Genomic DNA, 18,766 nt, shown 5'->3' on the forward strand with positions numbered 1-18,766 from the left:
CTCCTACAAATTGGGGCTCAATAACAGCTCATACTGTACCCTACCTAACTTTGGTGGGTCATCATGTGACTTTCAATACCAGCTCACTAATATTGTCTTTCACTCTCATGCTATAGAACACATTTAATCTATCTATTTTCTTTATGAATGATCTTTCCTCCAATGTCTTCATAATAAAAGTCATCCTTCATTTAATACTGCAGATAAGTCTAAAAATATTGTAATAGTTGAAATACAATGATTGCTTGTTAAAAAAATTTTAATTTACTATAATTTTGGTATTTATTACATATAATTTGATTTTACAATGTGTTTTTTTTTTGTGTCTGTCATCGCTTTTAGGGCAGTAAAAATGCTTAGATTTTCTTCAACAGTTTTTTTTCTGATAGGAAAGTGAATCTAGTTGGTACTTTGGGAGGTCAAAAGTAAAAATTTCCCAGTAGTTTTCAAAAGCGACTTGAAAAATTAAGGAAAAACGTGAATTTTTACGCAAAATCTCTAAAACAAATGTGTAATTTTAAAACAAATGACCGTAGATAAATGTAATTTTTACTGGTTGTTTGTATTAGAATTTTCTATACACGATACAATTTTCAAAACATTGATTCGTTTTGAACAGTTTTTGGACATTTTGAGTTTCCAATTTTGTTTTCTACAAATGTCAATAAAATGTTATTTGTTTGGTAAAAAAAGCTTGAAAATTACAAGGCTCTTAATATATAGTTACAATGACATTTGAAAAATATTAAAAATCCGGTTTTAATTTTGTTTAAAAGCATTTAAAGATCGATTTTTAATAACATTTATCAAATTTAAAAATGATTTTTTAGTTAAAAATGTATAAAATGTTCAACTTTTATAGCTAAGGATTGGAAACTTACAACAAGGTTCCACGTAAATAGGTTATTTTGTAACCAACATTTTCAAAAATATAAAAATAGTTTTTGTTTATGGTTTTTCTTAGAGAGCTATATAAGACACATTATAAAGCCCTAGTTATTTTTTGTTCAAATTTAGAGGAAATCACATTAAATAACCAAGAATAACGATTTTAGTTATTTTGTTGTAATTTTATAATATTAATTCAACTTACCAGCTGGCGGCTACCATATTAATAATAAGTGCAGTAGATTCCGCTTATAACGATCTTCAAAGACCTAGGGAATCAGATTGTTAAATCCGAACTTCGTTATATCCGGATGACGAAAATATACTGCACGTGAGATTTAAAACCAACTAAGTACATGGCTGGGAATCGTTGTATACAGAATATTGTTATAAACGGCATCGTAACAAGCAGATTCTACTGTAATTACAATATTAATGTTATATAAAATATCCACAATGACAAACCGTCACCACTTAAAATAATTTTTTGTATACAATGATATCATATCATTGAATTCAAATTTAATACCATCCATTATACAGTGTCCCACTTGTAACCTATTGTACAGCAGAGCGGCATCCACTTACTCACCTTTTTTTATTTGAATAATAACCTTAATCAATATACTAAACCTAACTTAATATAAGTCATGATTGTCTTCTTCCTTATTATATTATTCCTTCAATATTAATATTGTACATTTAATTGCACAACTGAGTAGAGTGATAACTAAATACTAAAGGAAGTAATGTATCAAAATTAACTAATAAGATCTTGATTACTCAGTCAGCTTACTGGTAACAAAAGTTTAGTAAAAAAAATTATAAACCTATTAAGCAATAAATAATTTATTACATTTATTACAATCTAAGTAAATGCACACCCATTATTTTTCAATGTTAACTTTCACTTTGAATATATTTTTAAAAAGGGAGAAAGTAGATATACGCTCTACTATATAGTAGGTATAGAAGACCTTGTCATTGAATACTGTAATGTAACGTAAGTTACTGTAATGTATGTTATATTTGAATTCAACGATAAATCACCGCATACGAAAAATGATTCTTTGCTTATGACGGCTTGTGACGGTTTGAAAAGGAAAAATATTGAATAGCATTCTATGGTATTTTTTTGATCAATCTTTTATAGGAAAAAATTAAAGAATTTATTTTTGGTAACAAAGGTTATCAAATAACTATTTTAATAATAATATTTAAATTTTAACTAACGTTTATATTTATTTTAGTTTTTCCCAATTATTTTAAAAAATACTAAAAAATTTTATTTTGACCTCTTAAAAGTACCAACTAGCATCCATCAAAACATTTTTTCTTCTAGAAAAAGTGTCTTCAGACACAAAAAAAAACCAACATCATTGCAAATTCAATACATTCATCACTATGCTCAAAATCTAAAACATCAATCAATAAAAGGAAAAACAAATTATAAACATTTTATATTTTTATACAAAAAATGAATACTTTTATTGAATAAAAATTAAAGTATTTCAAGTACAATTAAAATAAATTTATATAAATATCAAAATAATCAATAATTGAATGAAGTAACTTATTAAATCTAAAATAAATTTCATAGGTACTTTCACAGATAGCACTTAATATACTTGTTTCCTCAATTAATACTGTATAATGTAAAGTACATAAACTGTAATCTATTTCTTTATCTTTTTCTTTAGATGTTTTAAGGCACATTTGGCTGCTGTGCATTTAGCGATTCTATAATTACGACCGATACCTTTAAATTCTCCTTTGCCAAATATTTCAACTACAACTCGGACTCGTCGACCATCTGCCAGCTTTTCAGGTTTACTAGAAATAATAGGAAAAATATCCATCTTAATAATATTAAATATCCTAAGAACTTAACACATTTTATGTGTATTAGGTTATATGCATGTACCCTACTACAGACAAAAACTTTTTTTAATGGCACAATTATCATGTCTCCAAAATAATTTTAGGCCAAATGCTGTTCGACTCTAATTTACGTCATGATAAAATATTAACAAATAAGTAACAATAATTATTCCATAACATCAATACTTCTGAATTTAAATAATAAATACTTTAAAGTTGATATAAAAAAAAAAAATCAACTAAATATAAAAAAACCTCAAAACTTCTCCGATGCAATTGTACATAAGTATTATATATAGAAAATGTAATGTATGTGGAGACAATACATAGTCTGCTCTCATGTTAACAAAATTAAATCCCACTGAAAAAGTATATCTAGTTAACCCAAGTTTCCATCACTCATATATTATATTGTGACTGAAAAATTTGGTTCAAATGACATATAATATGCACGTTATATGCAGAAAATCTATCACTGATCAGTGTTCCTATCAAAAAACAATTTTTTAATAATATTTTTTAAGTGTTACTCACCTAAATTTAGCAGTTTCTGGTTCTAATTCTAGAAGCTCTCTGATAGGAGATTTTGGTACGTTTTTACTAAATTGTTCTATAACATAAATATATTGCAAGTAGTTATTTAATAAAAGTAAAAATATGTAATATAATAAATATCACCTAATTATTACTTATAATAATAATCAATTCAAAAACTAATACGTTTAAAACTAATAATATGGTAGGTAATTATTATGTATTCATTAATTAAGGCCTGTTTAAAAAGTACATGCTTATAAATATTTAATATCTGTTAGATAATAATATATACTAATAACATATTTGCAACTCCACTTTAAACGTAATTATTGTGTTGGCATTATATACTCAGATTTTTAGTAATTTTGAGATAATAAATAACTTACATGCTTCACTTCAAGAATCAGTCTTTAAATATTTAAGTATTTTTTTGGTATTATTTTTATACTTTTTTAATATTTATTAATTAAATACTAGTTTTTTACAGCTATACTAACGTAGTGTATACAAATTATTTAAAAAACAATAAAACATTCAAATTGCTAGTAAACAAATATATGTTTTTGAAGCAATTAGTTAATAAACAAACAATATTATTTTATTGATCATAATATGTAATCTTACCCATTTCATTTTCCATTATTTTATGATAAACTTTCCATACTGTATCTAATGACATATTACTATCCAAATAAATTGCTCCTGCAACCGATTCAAAAACATCACCAAGGGCTTTAGGCACTTCAACATCTTCAGCTTCTTCACAATCATCTTCTCCCAAGAAATAAAACTAAAAATTGTTTTAAAAGTTTAAATATTATATAGAGATGTTGGAAACTCACTACTATCTCAAAATTAATCCAGCATTATATTATTAAAGATTAATGACTAATCATTACATTTACAAAAAATGGTTTTGTGTGGTGATATAGTATTTAAACACTGAATTTTAAAACGATTGAAGAATATTATTAACCGTGTATTTAAATGTTGGTCTTAATACTTAAACTACAAATACTATTTTTTTAAAACGAGTAAGTGGGTATCGCTTTGCTGTACAGTAGATTACAAGTGGCTGACTAATTGATGGTGTTAAATTTGAATTCAATGATATATCACAATAAAAAAAATTGTGACTGTATTTTTAATATTTTTCAACTGCTATTGTACTAATATATTACGGACCTTATATTAAATTTTCAAGTTTTTTGACCCTACGATAAACATTTTATTGACATTTATAGAAAAAAACTAAAAAAAATTAAAAATGACTGTAAACAGCTCAAAACAAGTAAAAATATTTTGAAAATTGTGAGGTCAATAGAAAATGCTAACATTCAGTGAAAATTGCATGTATGTATCTACGGTAATTTGTCTTATGGTTAAATCAAAAACCAAAATCTATTTTGTCAAAAACCGATTTTGCTCAAAAATTTCTGTTTTTATTTAATTTTTTTTTTTTGTTAATCCCTGTAATTTTAAAAACTTATAGGAATTTTTACCTCCAGAAAGCACTAACTAGATTCACTTTTCCATGAAACAAGATACTGAAGTTGAAAATCAAAGCATTATTTCGACTACTTATCGTGTACACAGACACAAAAAAGAACACACATCATTGTAAAATCAATACATTCATCGCTCAGAATCTAAAATGTGTGCAATTTAAAAATTAAATAATTTCTTCAAAGACGTATCATAATTTATAAATTATATATCTACAGAAATCATAGTATTTTTGAAGCACAACTTTTTTCCATAAAAATGCATCACAATAAAAATAATAATTAAAAATAAGTATTGAATAAAAATTAGGTACCTCTTCATCAATAGTATGACCATTCTCTTCTTGTATGGTTACAAATCTACAAACAACGTCAGACAAACCAGGAGATAAATGTTTGAAATACTTATGAAAACCATTTCTAACAGCAAGGGATGCGAAAATTGTATTATTGACAAGTGCTGAACGAAGATCTGTCAAAGCTCCAGGTGAATGTTGACGTTTGTCTTCATATAAATGTCGTGTAATTAAATAGTCTAAAATTTTAAATTAAAGTTAGAATTAAAAACAACTATTATATTCTTTTTTGTTTACCCAAAACTGCATCACCCAGAAACTCTAATCGTTGGTAACAATCGGTTAAGCGATTGGGATAATAAGAAGCATGAGTCATAGCTTGTAATAGATAACTACGATCTTGGAAACGGTATCCTAAATGTTGCTCAAAAGATTCAAATCCATCCATTAACTTTGTTAATTCACCTTCAGGATCGTCAACATTACGTAGAAGTGGAGAAGATGGTGGTTTCAGATAACCTAATTTTGAATTATCTAGCGTAGGTAATACTCTTATTCCTAGCCAAGACATAAATAGTAAGGCTCCACGAGCACCACAAGATATCAAATAAGCACCTATAAAAGAAAACATTTTAGGAAAAAGTTGATGATTAATAACTATATTTACTATACCAATTAAAGCTTCTACGCAGTCAGCAATACTTTTATCAGGAATACTATGTTGAGTAACAAGGTTGTAAGGCACAAATAAAGGGGTATTTTCTATGTCCTCATTTGAGAAGCCAACTTTGAATTGTTGGATAACTTCTTCAATTTCTTTATCTGTAGGATCCTTAAATGTGGGAAGTGTTATCATATTCCACAAGGTTGTTGGTATACTAGCATTAATAAGAGCTTTTTCTAATTTATGCGGGAAAAAATAACAAGGTGGAAGCCAATTATCATGGGGTTCAAATTTTGTAGATATCATACGTTCGCCAAACATTTTTAGTTTACCAAGACGATACAAATTCAAATTACTGACTTGTTTTGATCTGAGATGGCTCAGTTTTCCTTCATGAACATTATCATGGGTACAGTATAAGTAAGCGGTAATGGCGTATTTTAAAAATGAATCTCCAATTGTTTCCAAACGTTCTAAATTAATTCCATCATTTGCATTTGACATAGTTAATGCTTGAAGTAAAACACTAGGACTTGGTCCTGGATGATCGTTCAAGTCTGGCTGAAAATCGAAACTAAATGTTTCAGTTTGTACACTATGAACTTTATTGACACTATCAATTATCTTATAGTTTATATTTATTTCACTTTTAATATATTTACTATCTTCAGGCATAAATGGAGTGTTATTCGATAAAATATTGATGTCTGAAAGTCCATAACCAGTATTTGAATTTAACTCCCATGGTAATTTTAATAAAGATGAGCCGTCAATATTGGTACTACTTTTTATTTCTCGATTTATAATAATTTCATCATCTTTTTTGTAAAATAAATTTATTATTTGTTCGTCTTGTTGATTAGAATTATATTCAATTACAGAGTGACAATCATCATTCCAAGTCCACAATTGAGGAGTTTCATTGTTTTTGAAAAAAAATGATTTATTTGTTTTAGAATCATTTTCATCCACAGCTTCAGCTAAATAAGTATTTCTGAATTCTATACGTAAACCGTTAGAGTGTAAACCATTAACTTGAATTCCATCATCTGAATCAATATCACTGAACGTGCTTGACTCATTATCACTTTGAACCATCCAACTAGTTGGAGATGAATATCTCACTTTTGTTGTATTATCAATATTATTCATTGCAAAGTCAGCCATATCATTAGACCATGTTCCAATGTCCATCCAATTAGGGTCATCTGATTTATCTATCTTTTCTTCTTTTATCTCTTCATCCACAAATTGTTTGACAGTTTCAACTGGTTCAGCAACTTTTATTATACCAATTTCTTTTTGTTCTTTTCTTTTAATTAATACATCTTTCATGGTCCAACCGAAGTCTAAAGGCTCCCAGATGTGATCTATACAATTTAAACAATAATTAGTACAAAGAAAATATTTGTATTTATATGGTCTTATACCAAAACTTAAGTTAACCAATCCTAAAGATATATCCTTGGCAACAATAGTACGAATTTCGTCAGCTAACAATAAAGCATTAATGCGATACAGTATGCATGGTAAAGAAACAGCTTTACGCCACATCGATGCTGGAAATAAATGTACATTACAAAGTTCTGGTACAAGAATTTGTTTTTGACTTAAATTATCTCGTTTAGCTCTTTTAGTTGCATCACTACTTGTAGGTAAAATTACACCTTTACGATTCATGTACCTGAAAACATTAATAATATAAAAAAAGATTTTGTAATTTATGTATACTTACAAACCTTGGTGTAAGAAAATTTAGTCTTGCTGAAGTATGATCCACATCTAAAAGAGGTTGTTCAAGATTTTGTATTTTTAAACTATATTTGAGATAATAGTAATCTTCAAATGTTTTATAGTTTTCTATAGAACCAGGAAATGGTGATTTTGGATTTAGATGTGTACAAATCTCTGCTACATAGAAATACTAAACAGAAAAATAAGATAAATAAATGTTAAATTATTCAAATTGTTTTGACAATACCTGGGGTTGTTCTTGATTTCTATACCAAGGTGTAACAACAGCATCTTTTAATACTTCGATATCAGGTTGGAAATTCATTCTATCTTCATTAGTTATAATACTTAGTTTATTATCCCTACATTTATGCATATTATCTAGGAAATTCCAATCAATATCTATTGATCCACTTGCATCTATAATATATCAAACACGTTTTATTAATTTTATCACTATCAATAGTTTGATTTATACAACCTCTAAGAGTTGGCACAATATAATAACAATTGTGAGTAGTAGTTGGATCAAATGCCACATGACATTTCTGCAAACGTAGTACATTGGTGAATGTATAATTTAAAAATGTGGCTATATTATCCAATTGATGTTGTGTTAAAAACATATCTGTTTTAATAGGCTTTAAACTCACATATACTTCACCACATCGAGTATATATGGGAAATGGCGGAATCTAAATAGTAATTTGATATCCAAGTTATAATTTATAACACTAATAACTCTAATATGTAGTCCTCGTTTAACAATGTAACAGTTTATATGTAATTCAATTGTGCATACACACTTAAGACACACTGCCCACGCATTTGTTGTCTCCGTCTTACCATCATACAACATAGGAAATGCTCGTTTACTAGTTTCAATAGTGTGCTGTTAATTTTGATATTAGAGTGAATTTAACCTATTGGCTATTATAAAATTTTTAAGTAAGAACAATATCTGTGCTTAAGCGTCGACATTCATTCAATATTTTAATTTTCAAGTAAGAAATGGGTATGAGAAATATCACAAATTAAAAGTGCTCATATCTCACTTGAAAATTAAAATATTCAATAAAGTCCTCTCCAAAGGTTAGATTAAGTTTGACCTAGTTAGGTCTCGGGATGATCTATATTCGCCAGTTTTCGCACATCGTAACTATATTTAATAAATAGATTTATGTAGCGCCGCTAGCACCACCCAGGCATATTAATTCCTTTATCAAGACTATCACCTGGTATCATCCGAACAGGCATTGTGTTTCTGGGAGCTGCAATTAAGTTATATGTTATATGTACTCATAATGGTTCTTCATTTAATCGATAAAAAGTTGTTTAACAATATTTTTCCTATCCTGCATCATAGCTGTCATGTGTAATGTATTACTAATAAATCATTATTACTATGTATAACATTTTACTATGTTATATACTTGTAAAAACATAATATTCCAATTAAGTGTAAAAAGAGTCTCATTTAGCGTTTTTTCACTTAATGTAGTGTTTTTTAGGAACCTAACCTGTATGTCAAACGAGGACTTATTGTATATACATATTATATTTTTATTTATAAATATTTACTTACACTTGGAATGTGTTTCATTGTAAGTATCCCAAACCCATGAATAGATTCTTCAGGTGGATGAATTTTTCGCCCTCTAGTATTTTGTTCTTCTGGTACAGGACAATTCATATTTAATAATATAGCATACAAATGACAAGGCTTGCCTTCAACTGGTCTACAGTCATTTAGGGCTTCAGCAATCTAACAAAAATTTCATAATTGTTTAGAAATTACTTTAAAACACAATTCAATATTATATGTTTAAAACATTAATTATACTCTTTTATAGTAGTATTGACGGCGTTTATTTGTTCCAGGTCTAGGCTCTTCCGTGTCCCAAGGTATTAAAGCATCTTCAGCGTCTGGTAGTACTTCATCAGCATTGTACAATGCATGGAATGATTCTTTTGTAATAGGTTGAAGGGTATCATCTAGTTCACCGTGAGAATGAAGTTGTCTACACACTTCTAATGCAGCTATTCTTTTTGCTAAAATTTCACATGGCATTGGATGACCCTTTCAAAAAAAGTTAAAAACGAATATTAAATCAAATAAAATTATAATAATTTTATTACATCAACCGTGAATGAAAATGTTGGCTTAAATCAATCTTCATTAATAATTCACCAAAAAAAAAGTTTAGTTATTAGTGACAAAATTCATCAAAAATCACGAATATTTGCAAATTATTTTGTAGTTAAAATTTATAAAATGTTTAATTTTTATAATTAAATATTGAACATTTAAAACAATGTTTCTCATAAGTATTTGATATTGTAACCAAAAAATCTGAAAAATATATCAACACAATCTTTTTTAATAGATATGTATAGGCGCAATTCCATTAAAATTTCTGAGGGGCCTGACATTTTTAACATCAATGTAAAGTCCTCCTGGCTTCGATCTCTTCTTTAATGAACTAATTATTGTGAATAGTTCTTCTGTTTAAAATTTTAGACATTTTAGTTTGAACTCTTTAACGTGTGTTCTTACTGTATAATTTTTTTCTAAATTTTTTTTTTTGCCATCTAAAATGAAATTGCCTGCGAGCACCCACACCCCCCTTAAATTTTTTTCAAAATTAATGTAACTGTTGTTGATTTTTTGAAGAGATTTTTAAAAATTGATGATAAGTGCCATCTGAAAAATCATTCTATAATACTATAAATTATGGACCGTATCCAAGTGTATCCCATTGTCTGCAGTACATATTTCTATAGTTTTAGCTCCATAGTTTCTGTTAAACTAAAGGAAAATCTATTAAGGGAGGTCCCTGACAAATGCATGACCATGACAAGTGAATGAGTCCATGACAAATACAAAGACCCTGTACAAGTCCCTAAAAACATGTCCCTGACAAGTGAAAGGCCGCCCTAACAGTTGGCGCTCGCAGGCAAATTCATTTTAGATGGCATAAAACAAAAATTTAGAAAAAAATTATATAGTAAGAACACACGCTAAAGAGTTCAAATTAAAATGTCTAAAATTTTAAACAGAAAAAACTATTCACAATAATTAGTTCATTAAAGAAGGATTATTCATAGAGCACCAGATTATCAATGTTCAAGTCTATATAAAAAAATTAATTAGAGTTAAGTTCATAAAAAAAAAATTGAAAAGGAGCTGTGGGTGCCCGCAGGCAAATGCATTTAAGAAAACAAAAAAATAATTTAGAAGAATTATATAGTAGGAACACATTTTAAAGAGGTCATAGAGGTACATACTCGCCAAATTTTTTATTTTAATAATATTAAAAATTATCTTAATAAGCTATTAGGGGATACTATTATTTAGATCGAAGACACATCTATGCTTTAACACACCTAAGCATCCAGTAAGCATGTGACTTCACCTAAAGTCCATCATTGCACGACTACTTTTAATAAGCTTTTAGACTTTCTTGGTTACTCAATAAGCCAAGCTGGTACTCTATTACAGCGTTTCTCAACCTGTGGTACGCTAAGAACATCTTTATATTCTTTATAAAAAAAAATGGAATGATCCATTCACATTAGAAATTATTTGGTATTTTTGATATATTTAATAATAATATAAATAATATTTTTACATATTTAATTTTCTTTTTATGCATTAAATGCTTATATTATCATCATCATTTTGTAGTTCCTAATAAAATACAATTCCGTCTACATGTAAAACAAAATTTATATTTATTATACTTATACAATACTTACATGTATATCATGTTTAATAGGTGAATTAATTGGAAGTCGAATACTACAAACAAACATTGGTTGATTTTCATATACTACTGATTGTGTCTTCCAAATTGGTGATAATTTGGTAAAAGTATCACTAGGTAATTTTGCACAATACCTAAAATTATAAATATATTATAGACACAAATATAACATATTTTTATCATTTGAAGAGCATTGGTGTATACATTTTTCACTCCAGTACCCATAGTTTTTATTATTCATTCAAAGCACCTACCTGAGTGAGAAAAATTTATTTTTAGGTTACCTCTTAAAGTGTGTAAAATATAATTAAAATTCTGATTTAAAGTATGAATATATATTTTTTTAATTTACAGTTTATAAATTCTTGGGAAAAAGCAATTTTATTTCATTTGTACAAGCGTGCTAAGGAATTTTTTTTTTAAAAATGTAAAATATTAAAAAGGACGTCAAGTCTCATTGAAAAAACAGATATTTGTTTGATATTTCCCAACCACCACCAACAGACAACTATTATACTTCAGCAGTTTAACTTTACCCAGTCAAAAATCTTAAATTTCATGATCAATATTTCTCTGTATTTCTGATATCTTACTTTTAGGTTAGTCTAGAATGTGATTTATTTATGGAAAAAGGGTAAAGACTAAAGAGTACTTATAATATTTAATCATGTTAGTATGTCGACTGGTCGTTATATTGTAGGTATGTATAATTTAAAGTAGGTACCTAATCTTTACCATATCGAAATAAGTTGCACAATTAAACGGCCACAGGCTGTGCTGCGAATGCTAGGGTTACTACTAACCCGTGTAGTTTAGGAATTATTCATGTTTTTTTACGTTTTATTGGAAAATATATGCATTATTTTGAACCATGCTTCTCTTTAGATTTTATAGTTTGTACGATTACGCATTTTTACATATGCAAATGTTTATATTTCATAAATATTATTTTTATTTTTGTGTAAATAATTAAATTACACAATCCAATAACACTATATCTAGTTATTTTATACCTATATAATATCTTTGTTCACAGCAAGTTTGAGCCCAATACTATTCGATATACCACACATATGTGTTTTCTTAAACAATCATTTTATACCGATATATGTATCGTTACACTAAAAATTTGTTTCTTAAGAATAACATGTTTATGAAATATACACTTACACACATGTATAAACCTGTAATCGTACAAGCTATATAATCTAATGAGGGTCATAGTTCGAAATAATGCAAATATTTTCCAAAAAACATGAATAATCCCTATACCACACGGGTTACAGTAGCAACCCTAGTGTATCTGTGGCTGTTTAATCGTACGACTCATTTCAGGACATTATCAGAAGCAGAGTTTGGTGTCCTTATTCTAGTCTTCTTGTATAATACCATAACTAAATTAACAGGCATATCAACTCGATAACATTGCGCATATGTTCCCCAGACTTGGAATAAACGCTAAAACATTGTTGACTATAATAATAATCTACATTATCCATTTTATATTATTCTTTCTGTATGCCTGTTTATTTAGTCATGTATAATACTATAATAGTATAACATACGTATAAGTTATAAATAAAAACACAAATAAAATATTATGGAAAATGTAAAATTAACTAATAATAATATAAATTAATCACCTATTCACAAGACCTATGGCTGTTGCCAAATCTACAAATGCTGAATCTTCATTTTTTCCTGGTTTGAATGGTGTAACAAACCAATTATACCTGTCAGCATAGATTTCTTTTTCCATGTCAATATCTTTTAAAGTGCAATGACTTAATAACATCTAGAAAAAAATTATTCAACATTTTTTTAATTATGTTTTGGTTAGATAATATAGTTTATTTATGTAAAAATATTATTTAAAATCAATTCTTACCTGGTTAATATCCTTATACAGTTTAAGACGAGATAAAATATTTGAAGCAGCATCTTCATCAAACATTAAAATATAATGAGCATCTAATGTTTTTGCTCTACTTTTAGACCTTAGATATGATTTGTATGAAAGTGGTAGATTATAATTAATTACTAAATTACACCGGGGTAAATCAATTCCTGCTTCTAATACTTTAGTTCCAATAAGTACATTACATTCTCTTTGCCGAAATCTGAAATAATTCATTTTTATATTGAATCATCAATTACAAACGGATAGTTTTTTTGAAAAAAAATTTTATTTAATATTTATACCTTCTTAAAGTTTCTTCTTGCTTTTTATGTTCAATTTCAAATTCTTTAGGTTCAGTAATTGGGTCTGCTTCTTTATCTACTGTGTATTGAGGTTGAATCCAACCAAAATCTTCTTTATTACTGTTTTTCAAATCCTAAAGAAGATAAAAATGATTACATAATTACTTCATTTAAAATAAATTTTATTGATAAAATGTAAATGCTCACTAAAAATAAATAATACAAAATAGAAGCTGTCATTTTATTGTTTACAAGAATTATTGCACAAACAGTTTCTTCATACGGATCTCTTGATCTTCCTTGTTTCCTATGAGTTCCATATCTTCTAGCTAATTTCCAATTACGTCTTACTGATTTAGACTTGAAGGCTTTATCTTTTTTTTCATTTTGTTCTTTGCATACTTCAACAATGTTATTATCTGGTTTAAAAGATTTTGGTTTAAATTGTTTGAGAGTATTAATAATTCGTAATACACGAGGAGAACTAAATTTAAGTACTTTATCAATATTACTATAATTATAAAAAATATTATCAAACGTTGCTCTTATTTGAATCAACATTGTAGAAACAATGCAAAACAAAACATAGTGTCTTTCATATGGAGTTTTAACTTTTAATTTTTCTACCATATACAGAAGTGTCAAGGCAGCTTTATCTGCACAATATGGACCCATTGTTTTTAAAACCTCCAAAAAATCAGCTATCATTTGTAAGGGTTCATTTTTAGGGTTAGGTATTTGTTTTAATTCTTCACCAAATTCTTCATCATCTCCATATATGATAGCAGGCTCATAGTTATGATCAGTTAAAAATTGAGTTAAACTCTGAACCATCGATTTTATCTTAATATTGGTGAGATCTTCTTTTTGAACAGCACATTCAATGAGAACTTCTTTAGGTTTACAACAATGGCGTAATATAGAAACAATATCACTGGCGCTCTCGATAGATGAAAACAATTTGTGTGATATAAATTTCAATTGATTTTCAATGAAGAATGGATCAGAATCGAATTCAAATAATGGATGAACAATACCTAAAATTCTACATTTGGTATTTGGCTTAATAAAATCACAAATCTAAAAAAAAATAAAATTGAAACATTATTTCTTTATTAATTATTATAAAGTAAACCCTCTATTTAAAGACATCTTTTAGCCTAGGCTTGCCTACAGGGCAACAGGGGTTTATAGGCTATCCCAATTATATTTTTAAGTTTTAACAAAATACTAAATAGCATAGTTAAATAAAATTGTAGCTAGTGTCGGCCTAGCACACCAAAGGCCCATGGATCAGTTTTTTTTTAAGGGCCCCATAATGGAATACAAAATTTACTTGAAATGTTGATGAAAAAATGCTAACTACCTTTTTTCTTTAAAAATACATGTATTCAAATTCTATTTTTTAGAATTTTAAAGTATATCTAAAGAACATATTTTCAAATTCCTGATATTTTTTGTACTACTATTAAATAGTGTCCTGTGGCAACATACATACTCCTATTTTTCAAATGAGAATCTACTATTTTACTGAAAATTATTTAACAGATGATGTTTATGTAAATGTAGATGTATTTTAATCAAAATTTTAATAAGTAGTTGCTGAATTATTAAAATGTTCATACTAAGGATAATAATCCTTAAAAACGGTTTTACAATAAAAAACTCTAAGTAATATTAGATATAGTACCTATTTACTATTCAGTATACTAAGATAATTTTTACAAATTATTTATCATGACAGATCAATAGTAATTAGTACTAATTAATAACATTTTCAAATCATCTATCCCCCAAATTTACTTAGCAAATTTCCATACACGTATTATTCTTAGTACACTAAGTTATATAACTCAAAAACTACTAATTCAAATTTTGATTTAGATGCATCAAAATACTCAAAAAAAATATCTGCTGAATAATTAAATAGCAAAAAAACAGGATTCCTATTTGAAAAACAGAAGCTTATATTGTAACATCGTTCTTAAATACTATAAAAATCTCAAGTATTCAATAATCTTCAAGTGTATTTAAAAATTCCTAAAATTTGAATATAATATGTATAATTTAAGTAAAAATATAGGATGAGCATGCTTAAAACATCACTCTGTATAATATTAACATGAAGCCTGACGGGGGGAAATCATTCGTTTAATAACAAACAATGAAATTATTGAAATATTTAAAACTGCAAAATAATAAATAATAATTATTAATTACACAGAAATGAAAATTACAAAAACAAAACTTATATTTATAATACCTATAGAATTTTGACTTTGAAGACAATTCCATAAGCTATAATCATAATATTATTCAAGTAAACTTTCAAAAGTAAATGTCCAATCTTCATCATTGTTTTATATTTATATATATATATATAGGTATAAGTAGACGAATAGTAGGTGTTATAAATCATGCATATTTTTATATGCAACATTTTCATGATCACTGAGTCCAACAGTGGACTGGGCTGCTTCAGGGTCAGGTGAGCGGGGCCCTCGTGGCTTCGTCCGTGCCCATTATATTTAAGGAGAGATATAAAACCTAACTTAACTTGCAGTGCTTTGCTCACACTATAATAGTCAAGCATTTGGGCTCAGCAAAGGTTAAATATATTGATAAATACTTTAAGGGGTCCTTACTTCCTATATAGACCAGGCACATGCCAATCAAATAAAAATATTTACAAGACCCTAAAAAAAAAAACAGAGGGGCCCAAGCCATGGCCAGGCTGACACTGATTATAGCTATGCTTGATATTAAATACCGTGTGATTCTTTTCTCATTGAAAACTCATTAATTCAAAAAGTAAAAATATTTTTGAAAAAAATGTTTGTCATAGTTTCTAGTCATAAAAAAAACAGTATTTTTATATATATTTTATCCTGAACATTTGTTACAATTTTTACTTTTTTGAATGATAATATCCAGTTTTAATTTCAGATTCTAAAGCAGAATATTTTTCTAAATATTTCGATACATATCAAATTTAGGACGAGTAGATTATGAGTTATAAGTATTTTATGTTTATATGAACACTCCGGAGTTGTATGGGGTAACCATAGGCTGGCTAACATTCGTCCACTAATCTGCTCATCTAAACTTTAAATACTCAAAAACAAAATTAACAAAATAATCGAAATTCTCAGAAAAATATTCTGCATTTTAAAATGAAATTAATACTGCATGTTTTAATTCAAAAATAAAAAAAACTTAAAAATTATGATAACTTTTTTTAAAAAATAAAACTCACTGAAATAACTAGAAATCATGAAAAAAACATTGATACTTTTTGAATAACGTTAAATGAATCACACGGTATATTTAAGCACCTACGTCTCACCTAAGCCTGTTAATGACAGATATTTGTTATTTTTTTCCTTACTGATGTCTGTTGTATAGAGTTTTCACTGAATTCAAAATAATTAATCTAATTAAAAAAAAAAAAATACCTTTAAATAAGTACTATTTTTCACGATTATTTTCTGGCAGTTATTGAATATAGCTAAGTTAAGCTGGTCAAAGTGTAAATATTTTTTTTCAAATATTTCTAAACACAGGTTTTCAGTAATGACAATTACCTGGAAGGAAAATCAAAATCAATATAGTTAAATATTTAAAACTTTTTTTTTGGAAAAGAAGAGTACAATCCAAACCTCATAATTATTAAAATCCAAATGATTGACTGATCTGATCACTAACGGTTTTAAATCGGTCAAATGCTTGATAGAAAACGTGTATTGATCAATTTCTGTTTCTTCTAAGACAAGTAAGGTCCATTTTCTTTTTTCAGATTTCCTATAGAAAATGAATACATTTATCATTTGATTGTTGTTAATATTTTTAATTTTGTTGACTAACCTGTGAATTTTAAAAGCAAGTTCTCGAATGAGTTTCAAAATAACAAATACCTTATTTGTTATACCTTCTAATGAAATAATTACATTTTTGTTTTTAGCTGAACTCAAAACTTCAACTAGGTATTCTTGAGGAGTGAATGTTTTAGTATGTATATTATCACCAAATGTTAACGCCATTAAATTAAATTGAAAATTAATCGTGATAGATAATTCCTAATTGAATAACAAAATTAAATGTTAAATTTCCACGAATAACATATAATACATTTTTTTTTAAATATTTTTAAACATTTATTTCAATAATTCATGACTAAAACTTGTTATAAAAACTCGTACATTAAGGTGGTCATACTTGGGTTTTAGACAATGAAAACTTCAAATTAGCTCATTTATCAGTTAGATTTGTATTATTGTTTAAACATAACAAGTTCCCTATAATATTGTTTACAACACTCGACAATTATGGGTCTATAAAAATAATAATGTTATACAAGTTTTCAAACTCTGTATTTCTTGTCAAATGTATATTTAAATTAAATAAAATTCTCTAATGGTTATTATTAAATAATAATAGGACTGGACATTTCTGATTTCACCATCATTCATAGTATGAGAGTAAAAGCTAAACTAGATGTCATTACCTAATACAAAAAGTAAATAATATGTGCAAAGTTTTTTGTAATTTTCTTAAAAACACTGCTTCCGTAACATAATGATTTAATACCAATAATTATTAGTACATATATACGACTAAAAAAAATACAAATACATATACTATATATCTACATTTACTATTAATAATAATATATTATATATAACTTATGTTATAGGCAGTGGCACCAAACTATACAAATTTTGAGAAATAAAATCCAAAATTTTCATCCAACTACCCACCTACTGACACTTTAAAAATCCTTTTAAGAAGTAAAGGAACTGCATCACCTGATATATGAAGTCAGCGTCACTGGTTGTAGGTACTAAAAGTATTTATATTTACGTATTTATATAATAAGAAACAACATTTATTTTTTATCAAAACAATAATAATAATTTTATAATTTAAGTAAGGTACGTGGAACTTAAAAAAATTTATATTATTTTATTTACTTAAATAACAAATTATTATACATACATAAATTGTCACTGACGAATATAATCTCTCTCTCTTGAATAAAAATAAATTATTTAAAATATCTTTAGATTCTAAAAACTCAATACATTGTAATTTGTGTAAGCCAGTGGACGTAGCACCGTCGCTCTGTCATAGCGCCGTGCGAGTGTACGACTTCAAACAGTTCGGACTGTTCGGAGGTATGAGTTAGGATTATATAAGGACTTATAAATAAGATGTCTGTTCCAGACTGTTTTGCTGTTATGCACTTTGTTTATAATTGTCGTGTATTTCAGTAATGTTCTGTTTTCAGTGAAA

The 18,766-nt window shown here is 27.2% G+C and overlaps 1 protein-coding gene across 2 annotated transcripts; it reads right to left on the reverse strand.

Annotated features, from left to right (window-relative positions):
* Positions 1-2,266: 2,266 nt before the first annotated feature.
* LOC132949064 (endoribonuclease Dcr-1-like) lies at positions 2,267-18,764 on the reverse strand. 2 transcript variants are annotated; one of them, XM_061019823.1, is made up of 21 exons: positions 18,470-18,759; positions 17,339-17,550; positions 17,134-17,275; positions 16,930-17,058; positions 13,682-14,554; positions 13,475-13,608; positions 13,161-13,392; positions 12,916-13,067; positions 11,265-11,406; positions 9,349-9,585; positions 9,091-9,270; positions 7,987-8,200; positions 7,753-7,925; positions 7,511-7,695; positions 7,202-7,455; positions 5,780-7,141; positions 5,405-5,722; positions 5,126-5,346; positions 3,931-4,096; positions 3,304-3,379; positions 2,267-2,721 (listed from the first exon to the last, which is right to left on the reverse strand). In XM_061019823.1, exons 2-21 carry the CDS (start codon positions 17,512-17,514, stop codon positions 2,565-2,567), a joined length of 5,523 nt encoding a protein of 1,840 aa, XP_060875806.1. In that variant the 5' UTR covers positions 17,515-17,550; positions 18,470-18,759; the 3' UTR covers positions 2,267-2,564. The 2 variants fall into 2 exon arrangements, 1 of the variants encoding a protein (XP_060875806.1); XR_009665067.1 differs by lacking the exons at positions 2,267-2,721; positions 3,304-3,379 and adding an exon at positions 4,809-4,955 and having other exon boundaries at positions 3,958-4,096; positions 18,470-18,764.
* Positions 18,765-18,766: the final 2 nt, after the last annotated feature.

This window comes from Metopolophium dirhodum, chromosome 7, assembly GCF_019925205.1.
Source record: "Metopolophium dirhodum isolate CAU chromosome 7, ASM1992520v1, whole genome shotgun sequence".
NCBI classification, from domain to species: Eukaryota; Metazoa; Arthropoda; class Insecta; order Hemiptera; family Aphididae; genus Metopolophium; species Metopolophium dirhodum.

What these genes read in the sequence shown, in the direction of transcription:
- LOC132949064 (XM_061019823.1), bottom strand. Translation starts at nt 17,514, where the DNA reads ATGGCGTTAACATTTGGTGATAATATACATACTAAAACATTCACTCCT. An exon ending in TATTGTGCCAACTCTTAGAG is followed by an intron (nt 7,926 to 7,986) that starts GTTGTATAAATC and finishes GATATATTATAG; the next exon opens with ATGCAAGTGGATCAATAGAT. An exon ending in CCAGAAACTGCTAAATTTAG is followed by an intron (nt 2,722 to 3,303) that starts GTGAGTAACACT and finishes TATTATTTCTAG; the next exon opens with TAAACCTGAAAAGCTGGCAG.